Consider the following 19,310-nt stretch of genomic DNA (forward strand, 5'->3'; position numbering starts at 1 on the left):
GGGTTGGATGAGATCATAAAGATCACCTACCTAGACAAATCATCCAAGTTTTTATAAACACCTACAGTACGAGAGCATCGTCTCCCTACTGTCCTTACTATGGCAGCTGCTTCATGTAAATACCAATCCAGGAGACTGTAGGTTCCTGGCCACTGGTTAGAAAACCAAATTGGTTAGTTTGTTGTTCAGGAGCTTGAAATTAAATGGATGCCGTTCCATTTATGAAATTCCATTTCATTACGTCCCCAATAGCCTTCTTCCATTACCCTGGACAAATGAAGAGTGGCACAAATTGTTCAAGCTTCTAAGATGAGAGGGAGGAAGGGGTTAAGATAGCATCTTCTCACTTCCATCAGTTAGTTAGCTTTTTCATGTTGATACCTCTTTCCAAAATAATTATTTCATCGATATGTTACAACAACCTTCAAGGAACAAAGATATTTATTCAATCAAGATTTCTTGACCGTCTGCTGAGTGCCAGTCAATATGGTGAGTGGACATCATTCAGTATCTCGCATTACTTGCTCAAAAACCGGTAAGGTAAGTATTTTGTCCTTGTTTTATAGGTGAGGAAACTGTGGCACACATAAAGCATTAAATGCAGGATCTCCTGACTCCAGTAAAGTGTTTTTAATAAACCACACTTGTAGAGGGGTCAGGGACGAGTAGAGTTTCTCTCTTCCAGTTAGTCTTGCAGGGATCCAGGCTGACTGTCATTCTTTGTCCAACACTTGGCTCTCAAGGTCTTGTTGGGGGTGATGGTCCCAACTGGAAAGGGAAAAGAGCTTAGAGGAGTATGTCTGGGAGTTGTGAATGTGTCACTTTCTCTCACTTTGCCCTGGAGAAAAAGTTTAGTCTATGGCCACACTAAGAGCAGGGGGGCTAGAGGGATGGTCTACTTTTGTTCCCAGTAGTAAGAGGGCTGTTGATTTTGGTGAACAGGTCACAGTCTCTGGCAAAGACCATGATTCCTTCTCTGAGAGAGGCTGGACTTTAAGGTTCATCCTAGTTCCGACTTATACGAATCACTTTGGAAGTCAACAGCAATCATGGTAAAATGGGGGCCGACCCCGTGGTGCACTCGGGAGAGTGCGGCACTGGGAGTGCAGCAGTGCTCCCACCACGGGTTCGGATCCTATATAGGGATGGCCGGTGCGCTCACTGGCTGAGCGTGGTGCGGCCAGTCACACACAAAAAAAAAAATCATGGTAAAATGCCATCACCAAGGCAAATCCATTTGCCAGGTTTAAGAATGGAGGATGCACTGTAAGGACAAAGTCACAGTTTATCTTAAGGAAATCCTCAGAGATGGTCGAGGGTATGAGGGAAGGTAGGATGGGGGGAGAGTTACAGCAGCAAAGTTATGTTGTCCCTGCACCAACTCACGGAGATTCCTGTTTGCCAACCTCTGTGCTCTGTGCCTCCTTAAACAATGCACAAGAGGTCATAGGCTTGTAGATACATGCCAGGGTTAATCATCTCAAGAGGGCGTGGCCCTTAAGGATTCCAGTCAAAGGAAGGAGCAAGCAAGTTCATCTTTCTCATGATCTGCAGAGAACTGGTAGGACCTTTACTCCCATTTTCTCGAATGAGAAAGGTGTAAGAGTTGGTTCTTGGGGAAATATTTTCTTCAGGCCAGAAGCTTAGCAGACGAAACAGGATTCTAGAAACCCCTTCTGGCATTCCTTCTTGGGATCCAGGAAGCAGAGTTGGTGCTGGAGATGGTCAGATGCAGCCTTGAGGAATATGGTGGGAGGCGTCCAATCAGGAAAGGTGGTTAAGTTGAGGCCAGATAGTCGACAACAACCAGGTTGTTAGGTCTGTTCTCCGGCAAAAAAAAGATAGATATTTTATTCTTTTCAAAACTGTCTTGTAGTTCCCCTTCCCTTTCCTAAAGCAATAGTGCACAGCTTAAGTTATTTTTAGCTTTAAAAATTTGAATGAAAAACTTTTATGGATTTTTTTCCTTTACAGCACACCTGTTTATCGCCTTATTCAAATGCACATGTTCCTTTATGCTTTTGAAATACACTTCTTTTTGTAATTTTGAAAAAAAAAAAATGTTTTGCAAAAACTTTTCATGTAAATGCTTTTGTTTACAAAATATTTTCAAGTATTTACTCTCATAACAATCCAAGAGGTAAACAGGGAGGGGTTTTGATTCCTGCCCTTTTCCACAGAAGGACAGAGATGCTGATGTGCCCAAGGTCCCTGGTCTAGTGTAAGGAGCCAGGGCTGGACCAGGACTCAGTCTTCAGCCCCCATCCTTTGCTCTTCGGCCTCACTGTACAGCCGATCTCAGAGCGCATGGCTGCTCAGAAGGGGCAGGTCACCCAGACATGCCCAAGAGAGGGAAGGGGAAGCTTGCCAGCTAGGGGCACCGAAGGCTGGCCAGGCAGCAAGAACCCAGCATTCCATCCACAGCAGATTCAGCTTCAGACCCATGGCGCTCGGCATTTGTCCCCTGAACAGACCCAGGGAGTGCCCAAAATTCCATGCTGGTTTTCCTCCTCCTACCCAGTCTCCTTCCAGCCCCATTTCTTTTGCTTTGAGGCTCTCAAGAGCTTTTTCTTAACACCTTGCCTAGTTCTGCTGTTGCTTTGTGCCCCTCCTCTTCTCCCAACAATTCAAGCCAGGGCTTCCAAAAAGCTATCCGTGGGCCACCCATGTTAATGCAGAATCCTCTCAGCTGAAGCAGAGCCTGGCCCCAAGGGGCCAAATGTACCAAAATGGCATCCCTGATGAAGACCTATCACAGCTCCACAGGTAGGTACTGCCATTGGAGCAGGGCTGCCAAAAAGAAACATTCCTGTTCTCTTCATTAAAGTTGGTCCCCCAGCCCTGGCACCTCTCCCATCACTGCCTGAGACCACTGCCTGGGGTCACCTCCCTCAACAGATGGGTACAGTACATGCTCAGGAAGTATTTACATGCTCGTGGATGAGTGAACCACTCAATCCGATACAAAAGCAGTCTTTAGCATTCTTCTCCATCCCAGTTATGATCTGGAAGGTCAAAACCACCATTTGGCCATAACTTCCTTACTGCCTGGCCAAATGCACATCTCGAATGATGAACAACAGCATATGCACAACAGTGGGTGGGCCAGGTACCATCTTGGTTCTGAAATGCAAAAGGAGTATAGGCTTAAGGCTTCAAAGAAGAGAGAGTTTGTGGGCAGCAGGTGACCTGCATGACCATCCCCTCAGGAAAGGCCATGCTTGGCCAGGAAACACTCCTTCACCACTCCCTGTTCCTCAGCAGAATGCTGTCCATTCCTCAAATCATGACATAACTCACAGTGTTGGTCCTTTACTGATTGCTTTGTTACTGTGCCCTATTCATCTGACTTCTCCCCCATCAACCATCTATCCTGGAGGCATTGTGCCAAGTTTTCATAGATCCATAGTAACTCAATTTGAATTAAACATCATTCAGAGGGCCACCCTTTTGCCAAAGCAGCAACGATGGATGACAATGAAAACCGAAGGCAGAGAGCAGAAAAAGTTACTCTGGATCTGAACCTTGTGATCCAGCCACACTAGTGCCAGCCTGTTAGCCCTGGAGCCTGGGAGGAAACGAGCTCAGTGAACTGGGTGCTCTCCTGGTTCCTTCCTGCTCCTTCCTCCCACCCTGCCGCCACTCTTCGCTTTCTCTCTCTCTCCCTTTCACTTTCTCTCCCTTCCACTTTCTCCCTCATCCTTTCTCTCCCTTTCTCTCTCTCTCTCTCTTTTTCTCTTTCTTTCCCTTTCTCTTTTTCTTTCTTTCCTCCTCTCTTTCCCTTTCTCTCTCTTTCTCTTTCTGTCTCTCCTTTTCTTTATCCCCCTATCTCCCTCCACCCCTTCTCTCTTCCCTCTCTCTTTCTTTCCTTCTTTAAGTCATTTCAGATTCATGAACTCCAGGGCACAGGCATCCAGCTTTCTGAAGCCAGAAAGGTGAGAGGGTGGGGGAAGGCCCTGCAAGCTCTTCCTCAGACTCCTCTCCCCACTGCCTGCCCAAGGGTGGCTGACTGTACTCTGACCTCTGGGCTCTGGGGAAGCCTCCTTCAAGCCAGCACCCTGGCCCTGGCACTGCCCTCCACCCGCCACCAGCCTCATTTCCTGGGCACAAATAGCCTCTGTTGGGAGAAGCAGGACTTTGCACAGTCACCCAACAGGTGGCATGCTTCTTGCTACTCAACTCTTTTTGCTTTGTTAAAATTGGAAAGAGCCCTTTAAAAAAAACAAATTATAAACTTTTTCCACTTTCTACCTGAATTTCTCTCTCAGCTCAGGTCATGGCACCTGATGATTATTTTCCCTTAGTAGAGAAGCCAAAATTGCTCTTTCACTTTTGGCAAGGGGAATATGAGACTCTGAGGTGTGATCATTCCAGCCACAGCCAGCCATGTCCTTTGAGGAATAATCACCAGGAGCCAGCATTTACTCCTGCTTGTCCTGTAAAGGCATCATACATCTTTATCTTATTTATTCCTTCCAATAATGCTATGAGACAGTGATCACAAGTAACCTCATCTTAAAGATAAGAAAACTGAGGTTTAGAGGTTAAGTGATTGTTCCAATGCCAGTGTGTGTTGGAGCCAAAATATTGGAGGTTCAATATCACAGCATGAAAGAAAAAGAAAGAAAAACAAAAACAAAAAATCAGAGCATGAGCCCATGGCCACTGCACTACATATAGCCTTCATGGGTACACACGCACACATGCACACACACGCACACACGCACACACACGCACACACACACAAAATTCAGATCTCTGACAAGGCAAAATCTCATTGATTATAAGTTGACTACTTAAAAATCTTTTAGTTCAAGTACCAAAAATGGGGCTAGGGAAGTATGCTAATCACCCAACTTTGGCTTAGGATCTCATTATAGAAGAGCAGGGGTCCTTTCTTCACCCACCTTGGCAAGTCGTGCCCCCACAGCCTTTCTCACTAGAGAAACCACTGCCACTGAGGCACCAAGTGCAGGGAAGTGGGTGACCAGGGGTCCCTCGGTTGAGAAGAAACCTGGCCACCACACTGCCTTCTGCAAGGCCCAGGTATGTCTGACCTCAAAGTCCATGCCTTTATCTCTGAGGATGCTTTTGGTTATAAAGTGAGAATTCCTATGAGTGGATTAAACAAATAGGGCTTTTAAAAATTATCATTACAAGAAGGTCAGAAATAGGTAGACTTATATTTTATGTAAAATCTTCCCCCTTCTAAATGTTAGCACAAATTCGATTTTTAAAAACATGGTGTGGGCCATTATCTGCTGGTCAATTATGATCTGTGTGTGACCTGACCCATACTTTCTACAACTGCATCTTCAGGATGACCTGGCTGCCTGCCCACCTCCCCAGGCTTGCTCTCATGGCTTAACACAGCAGCAATGGTAATTATAGTAGCTCACATTTGCTGACTCATTACTGTGTGCTATCAGTATGTATGCATCATCTCATTTAGTACTCACATTTAACCTATGAGGTGGGAACTATTATTACCCCCATGTTTAAAGATTAAGAAACCAAGGCACAAAAAGGCTCAGTAACTTGTATCAAACATCAAACAGCCCATTCGTGGTAGATCTGGGACTCAAACCCAAGTGTGTCTGATTTCAAAGCCCATGCCTTTAACTTCTGTATCAATTAAGATGCTTTGGGTTATAAAATTAGAATACTTAACTATAAGTAGATTAAACAAAAAAGGCCTTAAGACCAAAGTGAGATGGTTACAGGGTTAGTGTAGCAGCTCAACATCAGTGACAGCCCCTGTGTGTCGGCAATGTTTCTTCCAGGGCACAAAACATCTGCAGCAGCTCCAAGTATCGGGTCCTCAAACGGTAGCTCCTCAACTTTACCCACAGCAGAGGGTTTCACTTCAGGTCTCTCTCTTCTTAGGCAGGAAGATCTTCCCCAGAAACTCCACATTGTCAATTTATGTTTCACTCGCCAGTCTTGTGTCACATGCCTAACCCTATACCGATCACTGGCAAAAAGGAGTTGGCTTAGTACATCAAATGATGATTCAGTCCCTGAGGCTGGACACAGCCACCTCTACTAGCAGAGAAAAGGAGGATCTGGCTGTTGGGCGAGCAGCCAGGAGTGTCTGCTCCAACTACTGGGAATGTGTGGATTGTCTCCCAGGACACAGTAAATTTTACAAAAGCCATAATAAGTAACAATAACAGAATAAGGACAGGAGGGTTATTCCCACATATGTTATGAGGCAGGAATAAGCTCTCATTTTCAAACAGAAATGTCCATGATCCAGAATGTCCCATTTCCTGGGAGTTCTAGGTATCTTAGGTGATTTGTACTCTTAGTCATTTGTACTCACTCACTGCATAGCATGATAAGCACAAGGGGGAGCCCAATAAATCTTAGTTAAAGACTGAGACCGACCAAGGAGTTAAGCTGCATTATTATTGCAAACTTTTCTTTCCTGGCAGGATTCAGTAACCCATATCTACAGAAATAAGGAGAGATGCTTATAAAATATGAAAGTGATGTAATGCCCTTAACTTGTGAAGCCCACTCACTGTTCGGCCCTATTCAAGGGCCCAAAAATGTCTTGGCAGGTTAGTCCACCCTCAGCTTGTAAATCACAAGCTCAGAGCCCAGCCTAGCTGACCAGCCGATCTTGTGCTTTTTCTTCCTTATTTATTTATGTATTAATTACAGTGCAGGTCTTAAGAGACTCATTTCTCAACTGAAAATTTTTTTCATTTACTGTTTAACATAAACTTTCCAAAAAACTTTTCTAAAGTGTTGAACAAGATGACCTCATTGAATTCTCTCCCCATCACTGTCACCTTATAGGACTTACCACCAGCTGAAATTGCCTTATTTGTTTAGTTGCTTAATGTCTGTCTCCCCTACATGGATGACCCATGAGAACAGCGATTTGTCTACATCTTTCATTGTCAAACACCCGATGACAAGAACGGTACCTGCCTAGAGTGGCCTATGATAAATGCTCGATAAGTGAATGAATAAATCCTTAAGTTGAACAGTGTTTAAGGTCAAATATAAATGTCTTAATACTAGTTTTGTCTGTCACTTTTAGGGTTTTGTACCTCACTCTGGTTCATACCTCTAAGAAATCAATCAGAAAACGAGAATTTCCCCATTCAGTTGGAAGTATTACTAAATGCCCTTTCTGCATAACCCTTTTAATTTCATCTGCTTATTTAATTGATAAGATTACATTCAATCGAGGCAGACTGAGGGAATATTTTCAGATGCTTTGAATTTCCTGCACAATGCCTACTTGTTTTTCTCCCTAGATCTTATCAAACTGGGAAATGTTTCCTATCTGAGTACCAGAGATAGCCTGAGAAAGTACTGTCTCAGGTCTTTGTCACTTTAGGGATCTTAGGGAACTATATCTTTATTTCTCCTGCACTCCACTTCATCTTCATTACAAAATCTTTTTATTTTCCAGCTGACTTCTCATGGTTTGAAAATGTCTCACAATGAAAAGTCAAGAAAGAGAAAAAAAGAGAAAGAATAAGAAGAGTTACAGTGAATGCCAATGAGAAAATTACCATTTTTATTGTTCTCTCTGTTCTGCAAAGGGAAGATATAATCCTGTGAACTGACTTCTCTTCATCCCACTCTCTCTGGAATGTGCTTTGCAAGAGTGTGGCGGTGGGACCTCATCCTGGTCTTTTTATCCTCACTATTGTTTGCACAACTAGTAACAGAAAAATCTTCTCAGAAACCCAGAACCAAGTAGAACCAAGTAAGTACATCAAACTTTATTCTAGTAAATGTGGCAAGATAACCCATTGAAATGGTAGAGATGGCTAACCACAGTGCCACACATGAACTCTCCTTTTATAAGTTGTTGTCAGCATATATTTACGTCCACTCATTAATGTATTCTTCCTTTACAAATTATTTTCTGAAATATTGTTCAGAAAGAGATTACCTATAACAATTTACATTTGCCTATGTATTGGTCCATTTTCTGTTGCTTATGACAGAATACCTGAAACGAGGTTATTCATAAAGGAATTAAATTTATTTCTTACAATTCTGGAGGCTGGAAAGTTCACCATTCAGGGGTGCATGTGGTGAGGGCCTTCTTCTTAGTGGGAACTGTCTAAAGAATCCCGTGGTGACCAGGGTTTCACATGACAAATATGGGCTGAGCAAGAGAACTAACATTCTCACTCACTCTCTTTATAAAGCCATCACGACCATATCCATTACTCCAAAAATGGATCAGTCTATTTATGAGAGTACAGTCCTCACAATCTAATCACCTTCTAAAAGCCCCACCTTGGCGGGCTTGTTAGCTCAGTCAGTTAGAGCACAGTGTTATAACACCAAGGTCGGGGTTCAGATCCCCGAGCCAGCCAGCTGCCCCCCACCAAAAGAAAAAAAAAAGCCCTATGAAGTAGTGATAACGATGATCATTCCCATTTTTTAAAAATAAAAATACATAATAAAAGCCCCACCTTGCAATTACCATAATAGAATTTCCCACCCTCTTAACCCTTACGATGGAGAGCAAGTTTCCAATGCATGAACACATATTTGTATTTGGGGCTATATTTGGGGTGACACATCTCACCCACAGCACTTTATATTTGCTTCAGTTTTACTATCATGTCATGTACTCATTGGGTGATAATGATTATGATGTTAAAAAGTACAACCGTTTACTTAGCATTATTTTGGTCCAGACTCTGTTCAGTCCTCACAATTACCTTTGAAAATGAGAAATTATCATCTCCATTTTACAGACGAGGAAGCTAAAGTTTATAAGGTCACGTGCCCAAGGTCACACAGTTAATAAGCCTCAGAACTTGGATTTGAATCCAGAGAACTTTGGCTGGAAGCCCTGCCTTCTCCAGTATACCAGGCTTAGGCCCCAGGATGACGCTTCCATTTACAGAGCACTTGCCAAGTGCCCCCACACAGGGCTGAGCCCTTTAGCTAAATTATTTATTCTTCAAAACAAACTTACAAGGTGGGTATTATTCCCATTTTGCCACAAGAAAACTGAACATAGAAGTTAAATAACTTGATTAAGATTACAGAGCTAGTAAGGGCTGAATTGAAACATGAACCCTGGCCCGTCATCTTCACAGCCCACTTCACAGGGCACCTGGCAGAGAACATGCATGTGATTGATGAACAGCAGCGTCCTCCCCGCCCCTAGAAATGGGTTGATAAAACAGGATTGGCAATAGTTATAAGGAAGTGATATGATATTTATCAAGTAAGAATCTTCCGAGTCACATCCCTAAGTCCTAGTTCTTGATAAGGCTTTGTGCGTGCGTGCGTGCGTGCGTGCGTGTGTGCGTGCATGTGTGTGTGTAAACACATAAAATGAAGAGACTCTTAGATACTTAGGGAGAACACCAGATTGTCTGTATTTATTTTCTTTTGAAAGTCAATGAACCTTTGCTTTTCAGTTTTAAAACCAAAATCATTATCTAATGAGTTTCAATTTTAAAGCCAAACACTCACTGCTGGTCTATTCCATAACAGATTATGTGATTCTTTCCAGAGAAAATCTCTCAAGTGTCTTAGTTTAGATTCTTTAAACTCTCCCAGTTTATCAAGCAGAATAATAACCAGACCTAAATGGAAATTAATGTCCAGCACAATACTGGGAACAATTGAATATTAAGAGAATGATTTAATAAGCCACAGGTGAAATATCAAGTTGTCAATGCAATTTATGTAAATTTTATTTTGGTATAATTTCAAACTTACAGAATAATTGCAAAAGTATAAAAAATACCCTTTAACCAAATTAGCTACTTATTAATATTTTGCCCCATTTGCTTCATTATCAATGTAATCTTAGAAATAAGATAATGTGTAATAAAAAATTTCACAGTAACTTATAATTAATCAATATAAATAAAATGATTTAAACTCAATAAAAAGGGAATACCACTTTTTCCAGGGTCGACAAGTCTAAGTCCAGTTTACAGCCTTTGAATTGGAAAGCTTATTGAATTTAGCCAAATCTGAAGCCCACACACAACCATGGGTATTGACCAGTGTCATCTGTTTCAATGTGAACTTATTTTTCAAAGAAGGATTACTCTATCAGCCTTTAAAAAAAGACATTGTGATTGTCAAAACAATATAACAAAACTCACAAATGAGAAAACATTCCTACTCAAAAAAGTAATCAAATGGCAGCAATCAATTCCCTAAACTGTCTAGCAACAAAAATCAGTATGGCTACCACCGAGAAATCTCCATTGTGACATATGAACCTCCATTTCTTCTGGAAATAATAACAAAGCACTTCATTTTAGTTATTCAATGTTTCCCAAAGCTAACTATAAAAGGTTACCACCATGGTCCCGTTCCTGTGAGTCCCTGAAAGGCCGACTGGTTATAACTGGTTCACATGGTGCTAAAGTTGTGAGATGACAGCTAGAATCACCGGCCTGGAACGGATTCAAGAACAGCTAGGCACAGCCCTGTTTGAGGACATCACCTGAATAAACAGCCTTCCCTGAAAGTATTCATTCACCATACAGACTCTCAACAGAGTAATCAATCAGATGCGTGGCCACAAGCAGATGCAGCACTCAGCCTCTTCAACTTGTCTCTGGTCACCTTCCTCTCCAGCCGGTGCTTGAGAAGTATTTTCTTCCCAGTGTCCACCAAAAACACAATCTGATTCCCTCAGTAAATATCTGTTAAGGAGGTCACATGAAAAGTTTTCTCCAGTTCACTCTTGCTGGTGGGTTTCCAAGGGTAAAATAATATAGTTCGTCTCTTCTCAGTCATGAGGAAACCATTGTCACTAAATCTCCCTGGTATGCTTCCTACATCCAACCAAACAAAGGGAGCAACCGCTGAGGTTTCCAGATCAAAAACAAATGAGTCACCTTGCTGAGAGATGATGGCCTGAAAAAGGGATAAAACAAATGAAGGATGAGGGAAGAGATATGTAGTCCACGCACAGTGCCTATCAGGACATGTATGTGGGCCTAATAAGGAGCACGTTTCCCATGACTTTAGTTATGTAACTGCTAAAGTCATATATTCCATGCACTGTTTCAGACACTTCATAATACATGGAAAACGAGTTAAGGCTATGGAAAATTACTAAGTTATAATCTCAAACTAAGGAAATATGTAGTTTCCACTTATGGAGAATATTTCACAAGAAACTCAAAGCTTTATATCTTTTACAATTTTGCTCAGAGTATCATCAAAAGAGGAACATTTTTGCATAAGGGCTGGGTGACTTAAATGCATTTCAAAGGATAAGTCTGAACCTAGCTGCAGAGCTCAACTGTGGAGCATACATTCTAGTCTTCTGAAAAGATCCAGCAATCTAGAAAGCATCCTGCCAGGCAGTTACAAAAGCTCTACCGTTAGGACTTCTTTCTTTTATTGCCTAGTACAGTAAAGTCACATTATTAGCATTTTTTTCTGTGTGTGGCTGGCCAATACAGGGATCTGAACCTGTGACCTTGGTGTTCTTGGTGTTATAAGACTGCTCTTTAGCCAACTGAGCTAACTAGCCAACCATTATTAACATTTTTAATGTGTGAATTCCACATACTTTCAGCAGAAAGAGAGAGTGCAGTTTAAATTAGGCTCCGTTACACTTAATTAGCCAATTAGCATAAGACCAGAGTGAGGATGTGCTGCTCCCCAGAGAGGGAGGGGTTGCAAGCCTCTCTAGGTGTGAGTATGGGGTTGAGGGTCACCTGGTCTTTCAAGCTGTGCATTTGTCACAAAACATGGCTCCTCAACATGTATACACGCCACACTGTGGAGTCTTGTATTATACACTATGTGTGACATAAAGAATCTCAAAGGGCAATTTTTACTCTATGTAATTTAGCCATACACATTTGTATGATTATCATTCAGGGTTCTGAGTTATAAACAAGAAAACCTACATTGACGGAAACAGAAAAGAAAGTTAATAAACTGTATTAGGTAGCTGTTGGAGGAGGGTCAGAGACTCAGGCTCAAAGTTAGACACCAAATTCCCAAATCACACCACTGAGCTGTTCCAGAAAAGACCCTACAGCAGCCACCAGCACGAGGTTCACAGAGCTCCCCCTAGCCAGCCTGGGAGGCGGCCAGGGTTGCTTGGCTACTGCTGCTCCAAGGCCAAGGCCAGAAGAGGAAGAGACACTGGCACTTTGCTCACTCTTGGTGCCTTCTTTGGATTGGAAGTCTGTGCATCTGACTATTGAAGCTTGCACCCTGGCTTCAGGGAGAACAAGTTTCTGGCATCTCCTCTGGGACAGTACAGCCATGTATCTAGGCTATATTAAGCCTGAAATAAATATGAACATTATTATTCCTATTATTACATGTAGTCCCTGACTTTAGATGTTTCAACTTACAATTTTTGCAACTTTATGATAGTGCAAAAGCAATGCACATTCAGTAGAAACCATACTCATGCAACCATTGTTTTTCACTTTCAGTACAGTATTCAATAAATTACATGAGATATGCAACACATCTAACACATTTGTGTTAGATGATTTTGCTCAACTGTAGGCAAGTGTAAGTGTTCTGAGCATGTTTAATGTAGTCTAGGCTAAGCTATGATGTTAGGTTAGATATTTTAAATGCATTTTTGACTTATAATATTTTCAACTTAAGATGGGTATTTTGGGGGATGTAATCCCATCATTAAGTCAAGGAGCATCTGTATATCTCTTTAGGTAGGACAAGTCTCACTAAAATCCAAATGAGGTAGGACAAAGAGAGAAGCCCCACTTCTCTCCTACCCCCAGTTATCTCAAGAGAAAGAAAGTCCAACTAAGGAAAGAGAGGAAAATTGCTTTCAAAATTTAGAGACTGCAAATTTGTCCTGTACATCATCTTTATTTTTTTCTTTCTTTTCTTTTCTGGAAGAAGCTATGTAAGCATATGTCATTTCCTTCATATCTGATCCTGCATCAATTGTTACAAATAACAGACTTCATTATGTGAATATTTCACTATTAATTTGGAAAGAAGGTATGTTTTCAACTGTTAGGCCTCTTTCAAAGACAACATAAAGACCAGGTGTTTTTATATGATTATTTCTAAAGTAAAAGTAAAAAACCCTTCTCAATGAAGTAAATGTATAAAACAAAATTAAAATTTGCTAAAAATAGAGAATGGAACTTTCTAGAAAAATATTTTCAATTTCTATGTGTAGAGGAAAAAGGAAGAAAAGCTTTTCACTCAATTAGACAGATTACAAATTCAGCTGCACAATTTTTATAACAACACATCCTGATCATCCCATTTTTTTTCTTGGCAATTATAAAGAGATTTGGTGATTAAACTACTTTGAAGCAATAAATCAAAGAGAGTAGAGTGAATATGAATAGATAGTACTTAAAAACTCAAAATTAGAGTGCTTCAACTGGGCTCCAGTGCTTCCTAGCATAGAACCTTGAGCTCATTACTTAACTTCTCTAAACTGGCTTTCTAACTTGGAAAACATAGATAATAATATTGCAGGTTGTTGTGAAAGTCAGAGATTACGCAGAAAAGCACCTAGAACAGAGCCTGGAACCTAGCGCAGGTGCAATCAGTGGGTAAGGCCCCTCTTCTGCCACTGCACCAGCTCCACTAGGGAAAGGTGATGGGACAGCATGTGGCAGTAACTGAGAACTTTGACAAATCCTGAATTTGCTTTCAGTGGGAAGGCATCAACCTTCCCCAGGCCTCAGGTGAACTCAATACCAAGGGGGAAATTTGCAAATAACAGGATGTAACATGTCGACTCCACGAGCAGGACAGCTCCGAAAGGCCACTGTGACCCCAGGTGACCAGTGCTTACAGTGATATTTGTCTTGATGAGCCCCACGGCCTCCTTCAGTGAAGACAAAAAGTGATAGTTGGTTGGGCTCAGGAGTTCATAGCCACTTGAAAGGTAAAAGGAAACCACACAGCTTTCCCGTGTACAATTCCCACATCTACTCAGCAATTCAGACACTGGCTCATTGTAGAGGGGAGCAGCCTTCCCTGCTTTAATCACAAACTGTTTAGTCACGTGAGAGCACAGAGGCTCCAGAGAACTCCACGTATGGACTCTCACCTGGGGAGAAAGAAAACAATAAAAACAAACATTCTTGGTTACTATTGTTTTTAGAGACTAATAGTAGTAGTAATAATTGAAAGTCAAAATACCATAAGAGACAGTGAAACCTGAGTTTTAATCCCAGTCCCACTAAGTACTGGTTATGTGACTAAGTTATTCAACTTCTCAGTCTCCATTTCTTCACAGGTAAAATGAGAATAATGACAGCATTAACTTCACAGGCTGCTGTGAGAATTAAATGAAGAATCCATGGAAGGCACAGTACCTGGTATACTGTAATCATTCTATAAATACGACCTATCTTCAGTGGTATCAGCATCCTCCAAACTAGAGCCACCCAAGACTTTGAGTTTCTACTTTCTTCTTACCTACACGTGTTTTAAATACAGGTTTATTTTTCCACAGACCCATTCTGAATAGTTCTAGTGATTTCCACTTTAACATACCATTTTTAACTATTTCTTTTTGTAAAGTTTGGACTATTTCCAGCTTCTCATAATTATAAATAACCTCATATTTAAGTGGCACTTTCTAGTTTATATGATTCACTTTCATCTAATTATTTTAGTCATTGCTCATAGAAATACTTTAAGAAGACAGACTGTTATCATTTTATAGATAATGAAATTGAATCACCAAGACGTGAAGGCTTTGCTTAAGATCACATAATAAATGGCAGAGTTTTAACCTGAATATGTGTATTCTGACTCCAAAGACAGCCCATTTTCTCCTACAGACACTACAAACATTTTGATACAAATTAATTTCTCTTTCATTTTTCCCAGAAAATATAACTAAACTAAAAAAAATAATAATCTAAGAGTCTCCCTCTATCTTAGAAAAAAATCCAAGTAACTTACAGTGAGTGTCATTGTATAGTCTGAGTGAAGGTCTGAGACACCGTAGACATAAAACACATTTTGATCCTCAAAGCCTACTGGCAACAGTGGAGCAAAGAAATGCCGAGCAAAGTAATGAAGCATTTTCCACTTTCCTCCGTACTCTGAAAATAATCAAGAGCATTAGGAGATGGGCAGGGCCAAGCAGTCAGAGTCGTTGTCCACATGACCCAGCCGTGAACATATGAGGAAGAGTCAACAGGGGAGGGAATGCATGACTGTTACAGGCTCAGAGCATTGTGGACATTATGTCATGTCACCCTCATGCCATTTGGTGAGGCAGGCATTAACAACCCACTTCACAAAGAAGAAAACAAGGCTCATGCAGTTAATTCAGACATGCTGGAGGCAATATTTTGAGCCCAGACCTAACTTCCAGCTAGCACTTTCTCATATGCAACTCTGCTTCCAGGAGCTCAAAACATCAATGTTCCATTTTATTATGTATACATGAAAAAAGAAAGCAGGAGCACTGGTTGTGAACACCTGTTACAACTATTAATTTATGTTCCTTACAATTCAAAGTCTCTTTTCCCCATAGGCACAAAACCCTCTGGGCAAACCAAAACAACCACTATGCAAATATGGCTGGCAAAGTCAGACTGGAGGAAAACATCCAAACCAATGACAATTAATGACAATTCCTCAAATACAGCTAGAAGTTGTCAAGAATCTGTAGAGTTCTTTGCCTTTTTGACATGTCTTGTATGCTAAACCCACAAACATAAAAAACCTTTCAACATTTTCCTTTCTCAATATTCTTCTATTTCAGAATGAAGATCTTTCCCCACAAAGTACCACATCACCAAACAACTTCAGAGAGTGAAAGAGACAGAGAGCCATAGAGAGACAGAGAGATGCCAGAATGCATAGTACAAGAACAGGCTGTTGAGATGGAGAAATGTGGTTTTAAAGTCCAGACAAAACTAATTTCTTTAGGAATTTGCAAAATTTCAACCCCCAGAACTTCAATCCCAACTCTTAGTACTTCATAACAACAACAACAACAGGTTGCAGGCGGGGGTGTGGATAAGCCTTTCCTATTGGATCTATAAAGTGAACTAAAACTTATATTTGAAAAGTTTTGACTTAAATGGAAGATGACTCAGACCTGAGGTAACTGACACACTCTTGAGTGTGATATCTATTACAGGAGAAAGCCTTTACATATATGTTTCCAGAAGTCAAGGCCACAAGCAGAATACACTCAGGAGAACAGGAATTAAAGCAAAAGGTTTCACTGATACACATCTGCTATGGTTTGAATGTCCCTGCAAAATTCCTGTTGAAATTTAATTGCCATTGTGATGGTGTTAAGAAGTGGGACCATTCAAAGGTGGTTAGGCCATGAAGGCTACACCGTCTTGAATGGTTTGATGTTGTTATCATGCGAGTTGTTATAAAGGCGAGTTTGGCCCTTTCTTACTCTCTGGCTCCCTCGCACTCTCTTGCCCTTCTGCCTTCTGCCATGGGATGACGCAGTGAGGGGCCCTCACCAGATGCCAGTGCTATGCGCTTGGACTTCTCAGCCTCCAGAACCATGAGCCAAATAAATTTCTGTCCATTATAAATTTCCCAGTCTGTGCTATTCTGTTACAGCAACATAAAATGGATCAAGACAATACCCTAGGGGTACTAATCAGTAATAAAGTTTAGATACTAGCATAATACTCTGAATAACAGGCTAAAAATATGTGATTTCTGGCTTTGCCATTAACTCTGTAAATGTCCAAGTTATGAACCAAGCAAAATGTCCAGGTGGATTTTTGTATTTACAAAATTATAACTATAAATTTGATGAATTTTTGAAAAAGAAATATATAAAGCCTATATAGATCCTAAGTAGCTATTGATCCCTTTAAAGTATCACATTTCAGGTGACAAGAAGACACATATCTCCCCCACTTGCACACACTATAAGCAATGGATTTATTGAGCCAATTAAACAGAGATAAACAAGGTCTAAGAGGCTGCCCAGAGCAAGAGCGGATATTAGCATAAATTGTCATAGCTTCTTCCTAATACCTGTTTTCTCTAATAAGTACAAGGAGCTGGTGACACTCCACAAAGGAAGGGTGCTGCCAGAGTCTACGAAACAGTCAAACTCTTATTTTGTGTATTAATCTGTTTCTGTTGCTTATAACAAAATACACAGAACTGGGTGTTTTATAAAGAAAACAAAATTTATTTCTTACAGTTTCTAAGCCTGGGAAGTCCAAAGTCCAGGGAACACAGCTGGTGAAAGTCTTGGTGGTGGCGACGATAATGGCAGGGTATCACGTTATGAAAATGACAGAGCAGAGAGAGACTAACCTCCTCATTCACTCTTACAAATTACCAAATTCCGGGTATTTTATTATAAGCAACAGAAATGGAATAATACAGTGCTGATTAAGACTTTGGTCAGAGAAACTTGATCAAAAATCCAATTCCCTGTAAGAATTATCCATTGGGCACCAATTAAAGCATGTTTGGAATGAATTTCTTTGGATTTGCATTCACAACCAGTCTAAGAGCCTTACCCAGCAAAATATCCTTTACTTTACAGCCTTGCCTCATTTTTGACCCCAAACTATTGTTTATATTATTAACTGAACTTTTCTTCAGATCACCTCTAGTGAAGGTCAAAGACTCATTATTATTCCTTAATTTTTTTTTTTTTTAATGTACTAAAAGAGATGGAATCATTCAAACTGCACATTCCATGCCAGTCATCACATCTGTTGCTAGTTGAGCTGGTTCAACTGATAACTTTTCCTATTTAGATTTCTGATGCTACTACCTTTCCCCCAAGAGATAAATAGGGCATGATAAAAATGCCCTTATGGACTTAGAAGGGAGTCAGAGAAAGGAGTACTTTAACACTAAACTGCGCCAACATTCCATTTGGTTGAATTCTCCTGCACGGAAGAAGGGATGCTAAGTTCATGCTCCTTTAGCACTGGAAAGTACTTGTAAATAAATTCAAAATTCAACATAATAATTAAGACATGTAGCTGAGACATGAATCTATCCCTTTCTTAGTCTGCTGTTCTGACTCCGCACAGCACAGAACTCATAATCAGCCTTACAGCCTGCCTCTAAGCCTCATGGAAAGACTTTGAAGGTGAGTGGGGTGGCTGTAGTTCATAGACCAGCTGTACAAGAATGGCCTCTTTGCCATAGTTCTGCTTGGGTTAATCTGATCCCTCATGCTCTGTGCTCTCTCAGTCCCTCTCCCCATAGGTATTGCTGTCTCTCACTCACATAAAGAACACTGAAACACTTACCTAGAGAAGCCCAGGAAGGAGCCTGCCAGATGTCATTCAGCTGCCAATAAAGTGCCCCCATGGTGTGCCCTTCTCCATCCACTATCTCACTACGACTGCGTCGGTAGAATTCAGTTTCTGTTTTGACACACTGGGCCTGCATCACCTGATACAGGGGGAACATTTATACACAGATGTTATTGTTTGTAGGCTTAGATCTGAGAAAATTATAGACTTGAGGTTTTTTTAAAAAAGCAAATTGGATAAATTAGGGAATTTTATTAGTGTTAGCAATACCATTATTATATTAGATCTGGAACTAGCCCCTTAGCATGAGAGAAGCTGTTGTCTATAACAGTAGGTTTGTCTGGGAGGCTTGGGGTTTGATTGATTATATCAATGAGTGAAAAAGGAACAGAACTGTATAAAAGTTTCTTTGCTAATGTAGTGTAGGCAATGAAAGAAAACAGACTATTATTCCAGAGCAAATACCATATGTAGTCAAACACTAGGTTATTTTAATGATAAATTTTGCTAATACATTCAAAACTCTTGGCCACTCTGGGCTCTAGCATGGTGTGGTACCCTCCATACAGAGAGTACGATGCCAACAACATGGATCTGAGTCTACCCAAACCAGCAGGCTAATGAATGACACCTTTGTTATAAAAATGCAGAAGACTATTGCCCACCATACTTCTTAAAGGGATGTTGTACAATCCTAGTTCCCTGGAAAATTTCTGGAACTGCTCCTTTCTCTTTAAAAATTGTACTTGTGTTTATGTACCCACGTATGCTTTCCTAAGGAGGGCAATCTTTACATGTGAGGGATAAATGCTTAGTCATTTCCTAGGTTACTCAATCTCACTGTTAGCAGACAAACCTTATTTTTGTTTTAAAAGTATGCCTCTTTTCAGCAGTTTGCTTGATTACACTTATGAAATCAGACTCCTTAGAGAGACAGATGGTACGATTAAAAAAAAAACTGGACAAGGACACCAAGACCTAGGTCTCAATTCCAGCTTTGCTGTCTTCCAAAACCCACATTCTCTTCCTCCAGAGTAACAGAGTTGGAGCTGGGCTACACTTTCCAAAAACACACTCCCCATCCTTGGAACAAAA

General features: G+C 40.9%; 1 protein-coding gene across 2 annotated transcripts in view; it reads right to left on the reverse strand.

Moving 5' to 3' along the window:
* Positions 1 to 9,851: 9,851 nt before the first annotated feature.
* The window catches only part of MANBA (mannosidase beta), a 98,466-nt gene continuing 89,007 nt past the window's right edge, over positions 9,852 to 19,310 (reverse strand). For both annotated transcript variants that reach the window (XM_063108250.1, XM_063108249.1), the window contains 4 exons: positions 18,210 to 18,354; positions 14,902 to 15,044; positions 13,781 to 14,038; positions 9,852 to 10,878 (listed from right to left, as the gene is read on the reverse strand). In XM_063108250.1, coding sequence (XP_062964320.1) covers positions 10,654 to 10,878; positions 13,781 to 14,038; positions 14,902 to 15,044; positions 18,210 to 18,354 — 771 coding nt within the window. In that variant the 3' untranslated portion in view covers positions 9,852 to 10,653. The remainder of the gene's footprint in view (positions 10,879 to 13,780; positions 14,039 to 14,901; positions 15,045 to 18,209; positions 18,355 to 19,310) is intronic.

This window comes from Cynocephalus volans, chromosome 9 (genome assembly GCF_027409185.1).
Source record: "Cynocephalus volans isolate mCynVol1 chromosome 9, mCynVol1.pri, whole genome shotgun sequence".
NCBI classification, from domain to species: domain Eukaryota; kingdom Metazoa; phylum Chordata; class Mammalia; order Dermoptera; family Cynocephalidae; genus Cynocephalus; species Cynocephalus volans.